This window comes from Sphaerodactylus townsendi, linkage group LG07 (genome assembly GCF_021028975.2).
Source record: "Sphaerodactylus townsendi isolate TG3544 linkage group LG07, MPM_Stown_v2.3, whole genome shotgun sequence".
Classification (NCBI taxonomy): domain Eukaryota; kingdom Metazoa; phylum Chordata; class Lepidosauria; order Squamata; family Sphaerodactylidae; genus Sphaerodactylus; species Sphaerodactylus townsendi.
This window is the reverse complement of record NC_059431.1, coordinates 125,951,389-125,971,954: the sequence shown is the minus strand read 5'-3', so window position 1 is coordinate 125,971,954 and position 20,566 is coordinate 125,951,389. Positions and strand designations below refer to the sequence as shown.

The window sequence follows — 20,566 nt, the reverse complement described above, 5'->3', positions numbered from 1 at the left end:
ATTTGCAATCTCAGACCAAGGAGGATCAAGATTGGTAGCCATAGATCGACTTCTCCTCCATAAATCTGTCCAAGCCCTTTTTAAAGCTATCCAGGTTAGTGGCCATCACCACCTCCTGTGGCAGCATATTCCAAACACCAATCACACGTTTTGTGAAGAAGTGTTCCCTTGTATTAGTCCTAATTCTTCCCTCCAGCATTTTCAATGGATGCCCCCTGGTTCTAGTATTGTGAGAAAGAGAGAAAAATTTCTCTGTCAACATTTTCTACCCCATGCATAATTTTATAGACTTCAATCATATCCCCCCTCAGACGTCTCCTCTCCAATCAAAGGAGTCTGTGAGCAGCTTTGAGGCTCCTTACAGTTGAGAAAGGTGGGGTATAAATCCAAACTCTTCTACTCTAAAAAGCCAACAACAAAAATGCTAAAGGCTTCAGATGGCTCAGAAAAAAATTGACAATACTTGCTCTACCTGGATCATTAGAAAGCTCCTGGGTTGTGGGAGAATATTTGAACAAGGCATATTGCTGGCGATTCCTAGACAAAAGCGCCTGGCTGATCAATCACAATTTATAAGGAGATGCAGAATATAACAGAAATGGGTGTTTTGCTGTCAAGTCATGGTTGACTTAGAGCGACTCCTAGTGGGCTTTTCAAGGCAAGAAGTGGTTCAGAAGTGGATTGCCATTGCTTGGCTCTGTGCCACACCCTTGGTATTCCTTGGAGTTCTCCCCTTCGAAACTAACCAGGGTCAATTACGGTAACTCGGATTCGAGTCAAGAGGGACAGGCAGCTTAACGGCTTATGATACCCTTGTCAGATGATTGACTACCTTATGCTAAGCTTCTACTGAAGAAGACTGTTGTTTGGAAAACGTGGAATGATACCGCGGAACCCGTTTTTAGATGCTCAGACAGAGAGAAGTAATGCCTAATTGGAACTTTGTTACGGACAATTGAGTTGTTTTGGTTTTATGGTCCAAGAAGAGGAGGAAACTAAAATAATTGGACTACATAAACCTATGAGCTAATGACTAACACCCCCAACCTCTTCATTCTTAATGGTTTCTTGTATGTTTGTATATTTAATTGTATGTCTAAATTGTACGTTATGAGTAAGAGCTGTGTGTTTGGCAATAAGTATTTGTTATGTGCTAGAATTAGGCAATAGTAAATAGTGGTTGTTAGGTACAATGATAAGTGGATGTTTAGAAATCACATTAGCACAATAAACACACTGTGCACTTTATATTGAGGCTTGTGTATTAGCGGGATATGTCTTTGTGTTTTGGAACTTATCCACTATACACTATTGGATACTGGTATGAATGGAGATTGAACCTGGGTTTCCCAGGCAGTGGGGTATGTACCGCTGGTGGGTCCTGCCCATTCGAGCCACCCCCTGAGCCCCGCCCTCCCTGGCCTCCCTGCTGCCTCCCGTAATTGGGCTGCGGGTAGGTCTGGTACGCCACTGTTCCCAGGTCCTAGTCGAACACCTTAACCATGACACCAATCTGGCTCACAAATGTGCCACTACTATGGGTAAATCCTAATCCAGCAGTATATGGCAATATGGGTTTGATTCCCACTTTTATGCAATACCAGCAATAATCCAGCAATCTAAGCAGCATTTCCTCTGACTATACAGGACAGCAGAGCAGAATTAAATTAGAAAAACACATTGTCTGTCTGTCTGTCTATATATGCGTGTGCGTATATATATAAATCTATCAGTGCGTTTTTCTGCTGACAGGTAATCTCCCAAACTACTGGACCGATTGCTTTGAAATGTTCACACAACGTCGCATTCGCGTGCAGCCAGGTTTCCATACTGTTTCCACATCTCCTGTTGTGTACATGTCACAACTGTGCCAGTTATCGTGTACATGCCACACCTGTGACAGTTGGAACCACAGTTCTGTTCCACAACACCGCCATCTGCTGGCTGTCAAAGCAACACCCTCTGATACAAGGGAAAAAACCATGCCTTCTTTGAAAACCGCTGCCATCTGGAGTGAAAAAGATGGGGTCCGCCATCTGGACATGGCCCACCCACCCTAGCGGAGGAAGGGGAAGGTGAGGGAGGGTCTGGGGGTTTGCTGGACCAAACGCTCTGAAATTTGAACACAACGTAGCTCATGCCTCCCAGCGTGTTTTAAGCTAGGTAATTCACCTGCAAGGGAAGGGAGTGAAAGAGACAGGGCCCACCCACTCTAGCAGAGGAAGGGGAACTTTAGGGAGGGACAGGGTGGGGTGCCATGCAAGGAAACGGGACAGAGGGAGGGGAGTGAGGGGCCCCTTGTCCCTCCCCTCCCTTGCAAGCATTGTGCAATGACACATGTTTGAACCGTTCGCTTCCCCTTTTCTTTCTTTTCCACTTCACCAGACTGAGCCACAGCAACGCGTGGCCGGGCCCGCTAGTTCCTATATGAATGTGGAAAGAAAGCAGGAACATAGCATGAACAATCCTGTTTAAGTTGTGTAAGTTTATTATTTTTAAGTCATTTATATTTGTATAGTACAGGATTACTTTTCAAAGAACAGCCAAGCTCAAAAGTTATTATATCGGATTTCAGTTAAGATTTTTTTAAAGTCACCTGTCGCTAAGGTTTAGCCATCTGGCAATTTGATTGCCTGTCTCAACATGTCATTTTGTATATCTAAATACATCTAAGTAACTAATTAAACATAATTTAGCTTTAATGAGGCAGAGAGAATGCATCAGTGTTAATTCAAATGGAAGCTGATCCATGAAAGCGGAGTCTTCCAACTCTGATGTTGCTTAGAATTGCTGAGTAAATTGTTATAACGGAAGAATAGCTGACATGCATTAAGCACTGATTAACGAAAAGCCGCATCTGCAAACAACCAGAGTGTAACAACTAAACTGGAGAAGGACATTTCTTATAGTTAAATTGAATTTTCCTGAATTAGTTGTGGAGCCAATAGCGTCTTAACAGAAAGAAACAAGAACAAAATTATGCCACAAACACACTGGTGGTGGAAACTGCTGGGAAGTTGCAGCCAATTTACAGAAATCCCACAGGGTTTTTCAGGAAAGAGACGTTCAGAGGTGATTGGCCGCTGCGTGGCCTCCGGGTTGTGACCCTGGCGGCCTCCCATCCAATTACAAACCAGGGTTGAACCCTACTTAGCTTCTGAAATCTGACAAGATCGAGCTAGCCTGGACCAGTCAGGTCAGGGACCACGAAGATAACTGGGTAGGTCTTAAAATAAGTTGCAAATGTGACAAAACCTATAACGCAGCTGTGTGTGCGTGAATGAAAAAGAACAGTAAGTGCTAAATAACTGGAAGGAGAAAACACCATCAGGGTGAAGTCTCATTTAGTACATAAGATGGATATTCACTCCAAGATAACGCTAAGAAAAGACAAAGAAGACATTATCAGTCCTTTCACCGCTAGCCACTAAGGCCATGAAAAACCATTCTACTGGGGGCGGAAGGACATCTTGATGGGTGGTTTCCAACCTCAGGGAGGCAGGATGTAGAATTTCGTCACTTCCTGTGAACTGCTTGGACCGCCCATTCAGACCCAGTTTACTTTCCTGCCTTGACAGGGAGAGCAGCATCTTTACCATTATCTGCAATTTTTCCTTATTATTGTTATTCTTAGTCTTCTTTGTCTTCTATCTTATACTATTCATCTTATCTTCCACTATCCTCTCTTCTCCTCCCCGGCTCACCTCCTTACCCTGCCTGCCAACACTCTGTGAGAGACCTCAGCTAGGCTCGGGTGATTCCCGCCAAAAAGGGTCTCCATAATGGCCGACCGTTTTTCTCCTCAGAGGGAGATTTTTGTTCGGTCCCTAGCGGAGAGCACCAGAGCAGCCACTAGAAAAGGACCTGCAGCTGCTCGGGGAGAAGGCACCAGTTGCAAGCCCGCCAAAAAATCGCAGGCTGAAGAGCCGCGCAACAAGAAACAGCAGGCTAAGAAGCGGGGTGCACGGAGCACGCCGCAGGCAAATCCCGCGGAGACGCGGACGGCGCCATTCCTTCCCGGGCCTCCACCGCTCTCGCCCGGCGCTCTCCTTCCCCCCAGGGGATTGTTGCTCGTGCCGAGGGCCCGGAGGCCTCCAGCGAAGCGGCTGGCGCCTTGGCAGACCCCCTGCCCCCAGAAATGGAGGGCGCCACCGCGGAGGCTCTAGACGAGGATGAAGGGACGGAGGAGGAGGATGAAGAAAGCGACTCCAAAATTTAAGTCCACATTGTGCACTACACGGCTGCGTGCAATTAGAAACAACCTTCTTTCCTTGCTCTCTGGTGTGTACACCTGTGCACATCTTTACAAAAACTGTCAGCCCCACAACACTTTACAGCGCAGCTTTAAAAAAAATATTTATTAAAATACTTATTGCCTTTCTAAGCATTCACTGTGGCTCAAGGCAGCTTGAAAGGACTAACGGCCTGCAACTGAACCAAGAATTGTAGCACATTTAACAGTGCAATCCTAAAAACAACTTCCTGACAGTAAGCCCGCTGAATAGACTTGAGTAGGATTCTGAGTAGGCCTGCTTCAGACAGTCTCTCAGTTACTTTCCCCACCCTCAGTGGCTCTCTAAATCAAAACCAGCAACTTCAGGGTCAAATTTCACGATAGTTCTTTCTCATTAACTGAGCTGCAGAAAAAGTTAAGCACTGGGTGACATTTGTTTTCCTTTCTGTATCTCCCCGTACCCATTCCATATAAGTAATGGTTTTTAAGACTCATTTTACTGCGCATGTTTTTAACCTGCTAGTGGCATTGATGGCCATGATGAGGACATAAATTCTGAAAAGAGACAGTATTTGCAGAGGCAGGCACTGCTGGCATGGCATGCCGTCCTTCTCAGTCGGTGTCTAAACTTTAAGTGAGGCCCCTTCCTTGGCTCTCCCAAGTCCTGGGAGAATTGGCTCCCCCTCCAGAGGCCTCCAGGAGGCAAAGCTGTATTCCTAGTTGGGTCTGCAGCCAGGCCACTGGGCAGGCGGGTAGCCCACAGTTCTCCCTTCTGGACAGCAGAAAGGCTTGTAGGCACAAAACTGCTCACCATAGCATGCCAAACAAGACTGTCTGGCTTGACTCGCGTGCAAGCAACTAGTGCAACAGCAACAGGTATGAATGTCGATCACATTCATTGTCAAACCTGATCTTGATGTTAAGTTGCATCTAGCAACATCTACTTCTTTCTCTCACACTGCAACAGCCAGGATTTAGGCTTCAGGAAGATGGAAAAGGTCTCAGAAACTTACTAGTAGCTTCCTCAACTAATATGGAGACTGAAGAGGATATAGGTCAGTGGTGGCGAACCTTTGTCACTCCAGATGTTATGGACTACAATTCCCATCAGCCCATGCCAGCATGGCCAATTGGCAGGGGCTGATGGGAATTGTAGTCCATAACATCTGGAGTGCCAAAGGTTCGCCACCACAGATATAGGTCCATCCCTGAAAATACAACAAGAACTCTTCAATGAGTTGACTTTAGCCGACTTTGAGGCTGGTTGGACAACAGACAGCCCCAAGAGGAGCACTAACAGCACAACAAATGTTATCTTACCACAAGCAGTGGCTTGCACTACCCCAACAAGCAGCAACCAGCCACACACACCCCCACCAAATTCCAGCAAGTCAAAAGTTACTTTCAAGGAAGTGCTCTGGAGAGGATCAAAAACCGAAGCCTCAACATAATCTCAAAAGGACTCTGGATGGCCACAATCACAGAGTAAAGGCATTCTGTGAAAATTAAGACCAACACTTATAAACAACGCCTGTGGCCCTCCCTCGCCCACCTGGGGATATGTCCTGGCTTGCCCCTGGCCCAGCGTCTTCCAGCAACGTGGAAGAGAAGACTGGCTATGCTGGCAAAAAGCACCACCACTGACAGAGAGGATCCGTCCCAATAGTTTCCAGTTCTTTTCCCACCAACGTTTCTCATATTTCGATCCACCTTCACCCCACCCCTCTGACGTTTAACACAGCTGGCTTTACCAGCACTGACCCATCCTGGAGTCTCACAATCGCACAATTAACAAAAACAGCAACCTTTATGAGGCATATAAAGTAGACTCTAGTACATTACCATACGTTTGTCATGTACAAAGCAAGAGTGAGATCAAAACACAGACAGAGTTCCATGACTTGTAAGATAAATTTTGCTACTTTTTCCAAGAGCATGACGTCTGTATTATTAAACAGAAACCCCACAGCAAAATTGCAGAGTCTCTTTCAGGTTTGTCTAGGGCCAGCCAAGGGGAGAAATTCCTGATACCCACATATCTTGGACAGTCAAGTGTAATGTGAGCAAGAGTCTCCACTTGGTTTCTGCAGTGCGGACGAACCCAAATTGCACAATTAAAACCAATGTTTCTGACCTCTTTTCAACACAGAATGGGTGTTACCTTCCACTTTATTTGACTTCAGCGTAGCAGGTTTATTTCCCACCCCTTACCCACAAAGATCAGATTGTTATCAAACAAGAACAGGTGGATAATATTTCTAGACTTCAGCGTGAACAATGAATATGCGCCTCATTCTTGGCCTCAGGAGTTTCAAATTCAAGATTTTAAAATGCTGAAGTTGTAACAATACGTCCCAACTGACAACCGCCATTCTGGGGGGACAAAAAAGTTTCATAAATCAAGCCTATTTGGACTTAATGGATACACTCACCACTACTGCCGCAATCAGCACAGGAGAGGAGCTCTTCTGGTTTTTTCTCACGGTTTGATTCTTTTGTCCCCAAACAGAAACTACATATTGGAATGGGATCAGCTCGTGGCTAGAAAAAGAAATCAGTATCGCTTGTTAGTTCTCTTCCGTACAGAAGTCCATTCCCATATTTCTTGACAACTGAAAGGAAGTGTTTTATCCCGTTTCACTGAAAAAAATTGTTCTAGACCCAACTTTGTAGTTATATCCAACAACAGATATTGCCCAGGACTGCAGAAAGCAGCCGCCAATATTTAATTATGCTTCTCACACACACTTTGATGTAATAAGAAATAACTGTGCTGGCGAAGGGTCAGAAGCCAAATCAAGGGCAGATTCAGCCTGTTCTTCTTGTTTACCATTGAAAGACTTGAATCTGCTCCCGCAGGTTAAACCCACAGCAGAAAGGTGCATGTAAACCAGAGAAATACCCATCTTCCTCTACAAGGCAACCAATGAAGTAAGTCAGTCTCCCCAGTTCACAGCTATTTTGCATCGGCTTTGAGTGTACTCAAGAATTGGGATGCTTGAATCTGTCTGACTCAAGCCATGCTTGCCAGTGGCAAAGAGAGAGCTGATTTTTCAGTGGTCAGTTTAATGACCTGTCAACCTGTTCGCTGCTTCCCTGTATCCCTTCCCAATTGTGCCCCACAGCATAACTGGTGCTTCATGCACACACGCTCTTACACGGCCCTATTTCTCCCTGTGCTTACTGTGTAATGACGCCACTCATCAAGTAACTCTGTAAACTGAAAACTGAATCCTTCATAAGTGACTGCTGTGATTGACAGAATCCTGCCCTTCTGTGTTTGTCATGGCCTGGCCATGCTGGCAGGGGCTGATGGGAATCGTAGTCCATGAACATCTGGGGCGCCAGAGTTGGACACCCCTGGTCTAAGTAGTCCCTGCTGACACTATTAGCCATTTGGTTTGAACTGGAAGCATCTTTGTGCCTGTGCAGTTTTGTAGAAACCTGGTACAAACGTGCAGCTTTGTACCCAAAACCAAAACAGGAGAGGAGATGAGATGAGCTGTTTCAAAAGCACAGCTATATTATTAGTCCTATGTACATTCTGATGAAGCAGGCCTTTATTGGCATAGACAGCAGTACAACAATATAAAAACAGATTAAAAAGCATATACAATACAGGATATACATGTTAGGACGAAGGAAATCCATTGGCATTTAGTAATTTCCAGGAGAAAGTCTGCCACTATCATACAGAGAGAAGGATCAGGGTTGTCCAACAAGTAGTGTAATCTAATTAAATCGGGGAGATCGGGTAAATGTAAAGGAGTGAGATTCACATACTTGGATCTGATTTCCTTGAATCTGAGACAGTGAAGTAATTGGTGGGCCAGAGATTCAACTGAGCCATCGTTACATGGGCACAATCTTTTGGCCTTTTCTTGCTTATTAAATCTGCCATGTAACAAGGCAGAAGGCATAACATTAAACCTGGAGAGCATTATGGCTCTCCTTTAAACAGGGTTTATTAAGCAATACAGGTAGTGTGCCAAGTGGCCCCGTTCAAATGGGAGAGAAAAATACAGGAGGGAGCATGTTTTCTTGGCTGCAGTGATTAGGGTAGAGAACTCTCTATCCAATAGTTGACCTTTTAATTTCCTATAAGCTTCTGAATAGGACAACGGGCAAAGTGAATCCACTGACAGTCCAATACCTATGTACATTCCTACTTATGGTGAAACAATAAAAACTTCAGCTTCGCTAATGCGTTATAATCAGAAATACAAAAATCAGATGGGAAGGTATGAATTGGTTGTTGTCTGACCCTGTAGGACAACATCTGGGGAAAAAACAGGCAAAAGACTCCAGGACCTTATTCAGAATAATTCTGCACCAGAAAAGCCTGGGACCAAGTAGATCGTAGTAGACTAACAGTAAAGTATGTTCAACACAGGTAGGACCATATTCTGATGCTTGAATACAGAACCTCCACAATAGATCAGCACTGATCACCATGGTACATTTATTTATTATTAAATGTTATATACCGCCTAACCCCAAGGGGTTCTGGGATAAAATATAGAGGATAAAATACTAATAAAGCCATATAAATATAATCACATAATTAAAACCCAAAAATTATTTACATAGGATTACACCAAAACCAAACAACAGATGGCGACTTAAAAAGACCTTCTAACCCCCTGGGAGGGGGCTGGCCACAACACAATGGTAACCAGCCATGGTGATATACAGGGAATAGTGGAGTGGGGAAAGAGACGGCAAATCAGCGACCAGCCTCCCCAAAAGCCCGGTGGAACAACTCTGTCTTGCAAGCCCTGCAGAACTGTTCAAGGTCCCACAGGGCCCTGATGGTGGCGGGGGGGGGGGGGGCAAGGCTAAGAAGACCAGGCAGGGGCCAAGGCTAAGAAGACCCTGGCTCGAGTGGAAGCTAGTCGCATCATAGAGGGGTCAGGGGCCACCAGTAGATTTGCCTTTGCAAAATGCGGAGGCCGGGTAAAGACATAAGGGGAGAGACGTTACTGTTACTGATCTAGTTACTAATTGGGATTCAATAACTGCTTCTGCTAAATCTTCCTCCAACAGTAAGGTGACCAGATTTTCACCTTTGCAACACGGGGGGGAGGGGGGTGCACACTGCCTTTTGCGGTGCTCCCCGGTTGGGAAACAGGGAAGTGGCCCAGAAGACAGTGCGCTCCTGCGGCCGTGTGCGCCTTCCGCGCTGCCGCACTGCCTTCTGGGCCGCTTCCCTGTTTCCAGCCCTGTGACAGGGCGGGAAACCGGGGAGCGCCGCAAAAGGCAATGCGCTCCTGCGGCCGCGTGTGCGCTCCCATGCTGCCTAATCAGGAGAATTAAAAAACCCTGCGGGACGCGGGACACATTGCTCAAAAGCATGACTGTCCCACCAAAAGCGGGACGTCTGGTCACCTTATCCAACAGAGAAGACTTGATGGGGTGGGGGGTGGGTGGGAGTGGGGATTCAATTCACAGGAAGTGCATTGACCACTCCAACCCACAGCACAAGAAACAGTCTGTCCCTGCTAATCGTGCCCAATGACACAACTGCAGCATCTGAATTACTCTTGTTCCTTTAAACAGCATTCAAAAGCACCTGTGAAAGTAAAAACCACAGCAGTATTTTGAAATATTAATATTTCTAGCGGTGTGTCACGTGTGGTCATGCTGCAGCCGTGGAAGGAGGAAAAAAGCATCCAAAACATCATAGGGATAAATCTATATGTACAGACTGTTGATTTCAGGGTTACAAAATTATGTTTCCCCGAAAAATAAGACATAGTAGAGGTTTTGCTGAAGTGCGAAATATAAGGCATCCCCGAAAGTAAGACATAGCAAAGTTTTTGCTTGGAAGCATTCCCGACGAACAGAACACAGAAAAATAAGACATCCCCTGAAAATAAAACATAGCGCATCTTTGGGAGCAAAAATTAATATAAGACACTGTCTTATATTCGGGGAAACACGGTATGTCATCACAGCTCATGTAGCCGGTCTACAGATGTATGCAGATATGATCTGGTGCTTCACAAATTCCAGGCGTACCACCATTGTTCCCTCCCAGTTTTCTGATGTACAAACAAATTTCAACTCAGTAGGAGTTGACAATCCAGTATCTTTTACCACAGGCCATTAAAACACTACAATATTTACACTCACACATATGAGTAGAATGCAGCCAAGAACTATGTCACCAGCGCTCAAAGATGTAATGTACACAAAAATATCTTCATGCAGGATGTTATCAGAAAATTTGGCACACCACATTGGGTTTAAAACCAGATGCCACTATAACACCTTTACTAATTTATATACTTATCTGTGCTCATCAGTTCCCAAGTCATAATTTCCTGGCAACAGATTCGTTGTCACTGTTCCATAGAAGTAAACATCTTAAAAGGAAAGCAGGTGTGTTTTTCCTCAATCTTTCATGCCCTTAAGTTTCAAGAAGTCTTGCACAGTTGCAGGAAAACTCTGGATCCCACTCAAAAATCCTTAAAAAGGAATTTCGTTTGGGTACCCCTGCACAGACACGAGGACTTGCACTTGCTACAAACCTGCTAAGAAAACAGCACAGCTTGCAGAGTATTTAGTGTCCTTTCTATCAAATGTTTTGAGCTGAACTGTACCAGTAAGTGTTATTTTTGCCAACAAGTCAGTCATTAAAAACAAGGTTACACATAATGCCAATTAGCAACAGCTACAGCTCTGAATAATTTACTATTTTACCATATGCTACCTGGAGAATTCCTTAACTCCACTTCATTTGGATACAGCCGAACCAGGGGGGAAAACCCTGGCTACCTGGGCAGAGCCGAATAGCCCCAGCCGAATAGCCCCAGCCTCTCGGCTTTTGGCTCTTCCCCACCATCTCTGAAGACCAAAGGGGACAGGGGAGCGGCCAGCAGAGCTGCAAGCGGAAGTCGACTCAGCCAATCCCTGCAACTTGGAATTCAAAAAGTCACCGTAGGGTTTGGCTTATTTCAGCTCTTTCAAAACTTCTGGGTTTTTAAAAGACCAAACCAAAAAAATACCAGGAAAAATAGTGCACCCCTAATTGCTATCCCTAGAAGAACTTTTTCTCATAGGCAGACAGCTAAGAATACATATAGCATTTTGCTCGCTCCTTACAAATGAACAATATCACTGGTTGTTTGGGAAACTGTTCCTCATTTATAAAGGTTAAACAATATTTCTTGATACTACATAGAACAAAACGTTCGATTCTCAATCGTGCACAAAGGATTTACAGAAAAAGCTCCCTCCAAATCTCACATCACAAAACCAATCGGAGAGCTACGGAAGGTCTGGGAATCATAAGGAACTAGTATGATAGAGCCCACGTGCCTCATCATCCTTGGTCAGAGCTCTTTCAACAATTCTGGCCAGAAGATGTTGAGTAAACACAACCACCACCACCACCCGAAAAAACCCACAGAAAAAAATGGCAGAAAATGTAGTTTAAAACTCACAGAAAAACTACAAAAAAAGATACAGCTATAAGTCACGCAATACTTTTTATTAAGGCTAATCACAACAACACAACAGCGTGCGAGCCTTCAAGTTCTCCAGAACTTTTCTTCGAAGTGGGTATAGCCTTTACACTATTCATACACAGATGCTGTACAGTGCATCAAGCAGGTTGGATGAGGCCGGGAAGCCACACATATTCCTCCTCTTTAAGTTCTGTCCTGCTGGAAAAAAACCTCTATAGCTTGACCACAGCTGCATTGTTAAGACCCGCCGCCACTGTCGTTATATCTCTATATATAGAAAGCTAACAGTGACTTTGTAAGTCATGCGCTAACACCGAAACGGCTGGACGGATCGCCCCCAAATTTTCACATGACGTCCCTCCCTGTTGCGGACAGGTAATTGGACCTTCACATCGCCGAAAGTCCATACCTGAGCCAGGTAAAACGTCTTTTTCCTCACGCACCAGGCCATGAAGCTGGCTGTGTTTAACTGTCACCCTTAGAATGTTCGTGCAGCATGACTGTGGCCTGAGGGGTTGGTATGTCCTTACAATGTTCGCGCAGATGGCCAGAGATGAGCAGTTAAAACAGTAAATAGGTAATACTGTTAGGTAATACGAGTGGAATAAAACACATATACACTTTGCCGTGTGAGACGTCAGGTGGGGTTCCCCCCCCCCCTCACATGCAGGTAACTTTCACTCTCTGTGCCTCACCCACTGCTACCACACAACACACATACTCTCATACACATCCAGCTCATCCTCACACACCTCACTCTGCCCTCTCTCACATCCAACCACCACTTACCCACTTCCTCACCCATATTCACCATAGCTCTCTTTTACTAAAAGCGATTCGCACTCTGGACAGTTCCGTTGTGGAATAGAAAGGGTTACCTTATACTTAAAAAACAAGACACCACCATATAACAATGTGAACGAAAAGGGAAAGAGGGATTCCATTTGACCACCCCAAAAGGCTATGCTGTGGATCATTGGACCTGCATGGACATCTGTGCGGGTTGTGGACTGATGAGAAGGACAATTGCCACAGCAACGTATGGCCGGGCCCCGCTAGTTTGCTTATATTTTTATTACTTTTTGTTTGGGACAGTTAAAAAAATAATTTTTAAGTGGCGTGACCCCACATGTATTTATACACTTGAGCACTTCTGTTATAGCTTTCAAAAAAGGACAACAAACTGCACAAGCGTTCAAGGTTGGGTTTTGTGGTAGCAATAATTAATTAGGAAGTCTGGTCATTAAAATACAAAACCCTGAAGGCTGAACTGGCTGTTAAAGCAGAAGAAGATGTGTTAAGGTTTCTATTAAGTGCTTTCCTCTTTGCTGCTCTTTGGTTCTTGTTCAGCCAAAGCAGCCAGGGTTGTGGACCAAGGCAATACATCCCACCCCCTTGGGATTCCAGCAGGGAAGAGAGTCTTGAACCATCTCCACAAGAGACCAAACCATCCCTCACCTTGGCAGGCACCTGTTCCACATACTAACAGAGACCCACCCAACCTAGAATGAACTGCAGCTTTTGAGGATTCCCCTGAACAGTCCTGGTCATCCCAAAACACCAAGCTTAGCCCCCCAGAGTAGCTACCACTCCAATGAAGTTAACAAAAGTGTACGCAGTGGCGTAGGAGGTTAAGAGCTTGTGTATCTAATCTGGAGGAACCAGGTTTGATTCCCCGCTCTGCCACTTGAGTTGTGGAGGCTTATCTGGGGAATTCAGATTAGCCTGTACACGCCCACACACGCCAGCTGGGTGACCTTGGGCTAGTCACAGCTTCTCGGAGCTCTCTCAGCCCCACCTACCTCACAGGGTGTTTGTTGTGAGGGGGGAAGGGCAAGGAGATTGTCAGCCCCTTTGAGTCTCCTGCAGGAGAGAAAGGGGGGATATAAATCCAACTCCTCCTCCTCCTCCTCCTCCTCCTCCTCTTCTTCTTCTTCTTCTTCTTCTTCTTCTTCTTCTTCTACTACTACTACTACTACTACTAGTAGTAGTAGTAGTAGTAGTAGTAGTAGTAGTACTTGAATATACCCATTCCTTGCAAGACTATGGTTGTCTTCACCTAGCTTTCAGCCCTTACAAGAACAACATCTGAAGTTCCCTGTTTGTTTTCATCCAGCCTAAATGATCTTAACCTCAGACCTGGCGGCCTGTAGCTAATATTGCCTTGACCTGCTGGGTCAACCCTGCTGCCCGGGGCCTGCCAGAAGAACAAACTGAGAAAATATTGTGTTGTCCGTTTCACCATATATTCTCATTTCCCCTCATTCAAAGCAACCGGGAGCATCGATGACCCTTGACACTCCCAGAGTGCACAGTTCAATTTGCAAAATGTGTTTTACCAGAGTGGGACATAGAAGGCTCAAATGTAGGAGGCTCAAAGAAAAGTATTGTTCCCAAAAAGTAATTATCGGTGGCCTGTCATTTAATTGAGGGAGGTGTCCAGTGGGTTGCCACAGGGCTCACTTCTGGGCCGGGCACTTTTTAGTATTTTTACAAATGATCTAGATGAGGGGGTGGAGAGACTCATGAAATCTGCAGATGGCTCCAAATTGAGAGAAGTACAGAAGACACAAAGACAGAAATAGAACCGAACGAGATCTCAACATTGGAAAAGTGGGTGGACGTCAGCAAGATGTAATTCAACCATGGTCATCTGGGCAACCAAAATGAGAAGCAGCATACTGCATGGGGAATACACTACCGTATATACCGGCGTACAAGACGACTGGGGGTATAAGACGACCCCCCCCCCCACTTTTCCAGTTAAAATATAGATTTCGGCACATACTCGCCATATAAGACTACCCCGTGGCAGAGGCAGCGGCGACACCCTGTGTGGCCTCGGCCTCAGGAGAGGCAGGCCGATCGTCGCAGGGGCGGGACAGAGCCCCGGCGGCAGCGGCACCCCGGATGGCCTTCCTTGGCCGGGGCGGAGGCGGGCTGATTGGCCTGGGGGTGGGACAGAGCAGAAGCGGCGGCACCCCAGGCTGCCTTCCTGGTTCGCCGCGTGAGGCCGACCGATCGTCGCGAGGGCGGGACATGAGCAGCGGCGGCACTCCGGGTGGCCTTCCTTGGCCTTGGTGGAGGCCGGCCGATTGTTGCGGGGACGGGACACGGACGTTTCCACGGAGGCTGCCTGGCTGGGGACATCTCCCCTCTTCCCCATCTGTTGTGCAGCCTCCGTGGAAATGAGGGGTGCCCCAGCCTGCAGTCCTCGTATGGAAGCTGCTAGCTGGAGCTCCTCTCTTGCACGGAGGCTGCCTGGCTGGCTGGGGAAGAGGGGAGATCTCCCGCCAGTCTCTTCCCGGCTCTGAATTTCTTAAAGGGGCAATTCCCCAAAGATTGCTTAAAGGGGAAACTTTCCCCTTTAAGCAGTCTTTGGGGAATTGCCTTTTTAAGAAAATCATAGACAGAGGCTCAGGCTGACTGCCTGAAGGGCAACCTGGAGCCAGCCTGAGCCGAGGGGGATGTGTGGGGCCGGTGGCGGCGGCAGCAGCGGGCAGGCGGGCAAGAGCCGCACAGCAAGCAGGAAAGAGCCTTGGGCTAGGCGGTGGCAAGTCCGAGCAGGGGGTGGGGGGTGCCCGGCCTATAAGACGACCCCCGGCTTTTGTTAAGATTTTCCTGCGTTAAAAAGTCGTCTTATAGGCCGGTATATACGGTAAATCACAGGTGTCAAATTCACGGCCCTCCAGATGTTATGGACTACAGTTCATAACATCTGGACTACTGTAGCCCATAACATCTGGAGGGCCGCGAATTTGACACCTATGCGACTAAATCATGCAATAAATCATGTGATGTATTGTGTTCGATTGCTTTGTGAACCGCCCTGAGCCCTTCGGGGGTAGGGCGGTCTATCAAATTGAATAAATAAATTAAATAAATAAACTTCTGGGCAGTGGCGTATTTGCCCCAGACGCCACTGATCTGGTCACGTGGGGGGCGCAAAATTGGCTGCTCACATGACCAGGAGGGCGGCAAGGAGGACTTCCTACTGCCTTGTCATCTTCTGGCGCCCTCAGTCCCGCCCATGTCGTCATTTACATGGGCAGGGCCAAGGAAGCCTGAGGACCCCCCCAAAAAAAGTCTTGCCGCACTCCTGGCTGCCGGGTTACTTCCTCCAGTTCTTCATTCTCCCAGCTGCCGCTCAGTTTTTTTTTTTTCTGCTCCTTCCTCTCTAGGGAGGACAGAAGCAACTGGAAGGTTCCGTTTTGGGGCCTTTGCTTTTATAAGCTCGGGGGCATGGCCCCACCCACAAGCTTATAAAAGCAAAGGACCCAGCATGGAGCCTTTCAGTGGCTTCTGTCCTCCCCAGAGGGGAGGGCAGAAGGGACTGCCAGCTGCTGGCTCCGAGCCAGCAGCCAGGAGGGGACGGGGTTTAGGGGTGGGCCCCGCCCCTGGCATAGTGGGAGGGGGGTGCCCAGAGAACAGATGCCGCACTGCATTCTGGGGCGCTCCCCTGTTTCCCGCCCTGTGACAGGGCAGGAAAAGGGGAGCGCCCCAGAAGGCAGTACAGTAGCCTTCCAAAAATCGGAAGAATTAAAAAAACCTGCGGGACGCGGGACAAATTGCTCAAAAGCGGGACTGTCCCGCCAAAAGTGGGACGTCTGGTCACCTTGCTATATCAGGCACAAAATTACAAAGGTCCAGAGCCCACAACTGCATTTACTGAGCGGGGATGATTTTAAGTGAACTTCTCAGTGTAGACCTCTTCTCTATGTAAAACGGCAACATCCAAGCGTCCTTCATGGAACTCCAAATTAACCAGCTCGTCCTTCAGGTTCAAAGGCTGCTGTCCAGATGCCCTGATGGGATTCTGCTCAGGCTTTTCCTGCTACTGTTCTCTTCCTTCTTCCCCCACTTGCCTAAACATCCACTTGGTGTACAAGTATGGTGGAGCTCTGGAACACGAGGCACCTATTGTACAAGTTGCAGTATTGGGTGCCACCATGTGCTTGACATTAGTCTGAATGTTATATCCTACACACACAAGAAGAAGAAGAAGAAGAAGAAGAAGAAGAAGAAGAAGAAGAAGAAGAAGAAGAAGAAGAAGAAGAAGAAGAAGAAGAAGAAGAAGAAGAAGAAGAAGAAGAAGAAGAAGAGGAGGAGGAGGAGGAGGAGGAGGAGGAGGAGGAGGAGGAGGAGGAGGAGGAGGAGGAGGAGGAGTTTGGATTTATATCCCCCCTTTCTCTCCTGCAGGAGACTCAACGGGGCTTACAATCTCCTTGCCCTTCCCCTCTCACAACAAACACCCTGTGAGGTGGGTGGGGATGAGAGAGCTCCGAAAAGCTGTGACTAGCCCAGGGTCACCCAGCTGGCGTGTGTGGGAGTGTATAGGCTAATCTGAATTCCTCAGATAAGCCTCCACAACTCAAGCGGCAGAGCTGGGAATCAAACCCAGTTCCTCCATATCAGAGTGCACCTGCTCTTAGCCACTGCTCTTAGCCACGACGCCACTGCTCCTCCTCCTCCACTGCTCCTTAGCCACTACGCCACTGCTGCTCCTCATGGCACATCTGTTCCTAATCCCCTCCAACACCTACTTCAGGTGTGCCTAATATGGTGCCCGCCGACACCCCTTCTGGCACACTCTGTCAGGACGTTGTTTCGGTTGGGAGGGGGAGCTGTGGGGGACGGCATCTTTTGCTTAGGAATTCTGCACCTGCTTATCAACTCTGACCTTGGAGTCTTGTTAGCTGCGTGAAGCTCTGAGAGCGGAATTCTGTTACTGTTTGCGCTGTCTGGATTCACGTGGGAGTGGGGATATTCTGAAACATATGATCAACTGTTCTGGCAGGAACTTCTCGGAACAGTCTTTTGCTCTGTCGGCTCTTCTGATCTTCAATAAAATCCTTGAATCTTTCAAGTGAGTTGTTGTCTGCAAAAGGGAGTTTGACACCCTCCAAGCATTTTTGGGAAGTGGGTGGGGCCAGATAGGGCTGTTGCCCTGCAAGACTTCTGACTAGCTACTGGGGATTGGATTGGCTGCGCTGCTTTTAAAAAAATGTTGCTATGCCAGAAGCTGCTGCCCAGGGGCGTAATGCCCATTGGGCAAGGTGGGCAGCTGCCCAGGGCATCACCTTGTGGGGGGCATAAAAATGCAGGGTTCATTTTGGGGTATTTTTAGTGGTTTTCCATTTTTGGCCTGCAGGGGGCGAAGCTTTTAGGCTAGCGGCACCACATTTTCAGCGTATCATCAGGAGACTGTCCTTATGCCACCCCCAAGTTTGGTGAGGTTTGGTTCAGGGAGTCCAAAGTTATGGACTTCCAAAGGGGGTGCCCCCATTCCCCATTGTTTCCAAAAGGAACTAATAGGACATGGGGGCTACAGTTTTGAGGGTCCATAACTTTGGCCCCCCTGAACCAAACTGCACCAAACCTGGGGGGTATCATTAGGGCAGTCTTCTGATGAGACCATGAAAGGTATGAGACTGTGAGATTGTGCCCATAGGGGGGGCATCCAACTCAGGTTTTGCCTAGGGCTACAGTTTGCCTCGTTACGCCTCTGCTGCTGCCACAGCACAAGAATCAACACTGTTGCTGAAGTTAAACTGTTCCAATTGTTTCTGGATGGCTCCGCCTCCTCCAGTGGCCATTTTGTGGCAGCTATTTTATTGCTGTGCCCACCATACCGTGTCAGATTTCCGAATGTGCTCACGGGCTCAAAAAGACTGGGCACCCCGAACTACTTTAACATCAAAAAGTCTGGAAAGGAATAGGTTGTGCTCATTTTATTGGCTTCAAAGATTTCTGGGCATTTTATATTTTTAGTTAAGAAGTATTCCTAAACTCCGTCCCTGTTCGGTAAATCATTAAAACCCCATTATGCATTGGTAATCCAGACCCATCCAAGAGCAGAGGGCATGTCACAGGCACGCTACTCCTAACTCTATTCAGTCTCAATCTGCCGACCACCGTCTTACCACCAATGTTCAGCAGAAGGCAGAAACCCCCAGGGATTTTCTGACAAGATTTGGGAGCCATTATTTGACTGATGACAGCTCATCCCAAAGCGACAAACGGCATCTCCAAGGAGATTCATAAATCCATTGATCAGTGCCAATCTTGAACATTACAGAACCTCACATGCTAACTTCCTGAGGGCCACGGCTGCTTCCCAGACAAAAAAGGAATTAAACCAACAGAGAGCCATCCTTGACAAGGTGTTTAAGATGATATAAACAAATGGTGTTAAACACAGTTTCAGAGCTTCTTCTCACTTTCTCCTGCAGTATAATATTCCCGAGCCATCAGGGTTTGTTTATGCTGAGCAAATTCCTTGCCCGTTCCAAAGTAATGTTTATAATCCTTCTGCATTGCTATTCTATTAATAACCTCATGAAAAACTTCTACAACCTATTTATCTACATGCAAGCATTAGATAGTTTTCACATCCTGTGTTATTTCAAATGCAAACTAAAGGCGCAGTCATCTTCTCAAGAAAGTTAAGCATAACAACAGTATGTTGGGGGAGAGGTAAATGGCACAATGTCTACAAATCAATAATCTAAGGGAAAACTGATATTTCTCAGAAGTAGAACCAATCACAAGTGAACACACATAAATAGGATTATTTTGAGGCTAACTGAACCACCGCTGTCTTCTGCAACCAATTTCTCAAACTAAATACTCAGACACTATACTTTCTCCTCCATAAATCTGTCCAAGCCCCTTTTAAAGCTATCCAGGTTAGTGGCCATCACCACTTCCTGTGGCAGCATATTCCAAACACCAATCACACATTGTGTGAAGAAGTGTTTCCTTTGATTAGTCCTAATTCTTCCCCCCAGCATTTTCAATGAATGCCCCCTGGTTCTAGTATTGTGAGAAAGAGAGAAAAAATTCTCTCTGTCAACATTTTCTACCCCATGCATAATTTTATAGACTACAATCATATCCCCCCTCAGACGTCTCCTCTCCAAACTAAAGAGTCCCAAACGCTGCAGCCTCTCCTCATAAGGAAGGTGCTCCAATCCTTCAATCATCCTCGTTGCCCTTCTCTGCACTTTTTCTATCTCTTCAATATCCTTTTTGAGATGTGGCGACCATAGAACTGAACACAGTACTTCCAAGTGCAGTCAGCATTCACTGCTTTATATATAAGGGCATGACAAACTTTGCAGTTTTATTATCAATTCCTTTCCTAATTATCCCCAGCATAGAGTTTGCCTTTTTCACAGTTGCCATGCATTGAGTTGACATTCCCATGGAACTATCAACTAAGATGCCCAAATCCCTTTCCTGGTCTGTGACTGATAGCACTGACCCCTGTAGCGTGTATGTGAAGTTTGGATTTTTTGCCCCTATGTGCATCACTTTACATTTTGCTACATTGAACTGCATTTGCCATTTCTTAGCCCACTCACCTAATTTATCAAGGTCTACTTGGAGCTCTTTGCAATCCTTTGCAGTTCTCACCACCCTACACACAATCATAATGCATTGGTGGAAGAAATATGCAGGGCAGCTACATGGTCTTCCATCTCCACCTTCGTGCACCATTACAAGTTGAACATCTTCAGTTCAGCAGATGCCAGCTTCGGCTGCAAGGTGTTACAAGAGATCTTGGAAGAGGAAAACGCGACCCACCCGTAGAGAGTAGTGACACGGATGGGGGAGATCACCCAGATGTCCTCGAGTTCAAATGGAGAACGACCATTGGTACTCACCCGTGAAGGGTCCTTCTCCTTTGAGTGAAGGAGGACACCTCCCCCCATTTGTTTTCCTTTCTCGTATATCAGGGGATTGTAACCATACTTATATCCATATTGTGTAGGTGTTGAGTTTCTTTCTACGTTTGCTGGGCTGCTCCATGTATCCTCCAAGTTGTCATCTCCCTCTGTTCCGTTCTTATGACGGG

At 46.6% G+C, this 20,566-nt stretch overlaps 1 protein-coding gene across 5 annotated transcripts in view; it reads right to left on the bottom strand.

Moving 5' to 3' along the window:
- The window catches only part of KAT6B (lysine acetyltransferase 6B), a 96,928-nt gene that overhangs the window by 31,185 nt on the left and 45,177 nt on the right, over positions 1-20,566 (bottom strand). For all 5 annotated transcript variants that reach the window (XM_048504608.1, XM_048504610.1, XM_048504607.1 and 2 more), the window contains exon 3: positions 6,667-6,775. In XM_048504608.1, the coding sequence (XP_048360565.1) occupies positions 6,667-6,775 (109 nt within the window). The remainder of the gene's footprint in view (positions 1-6,666; positions 6,776-20,566) is intronic.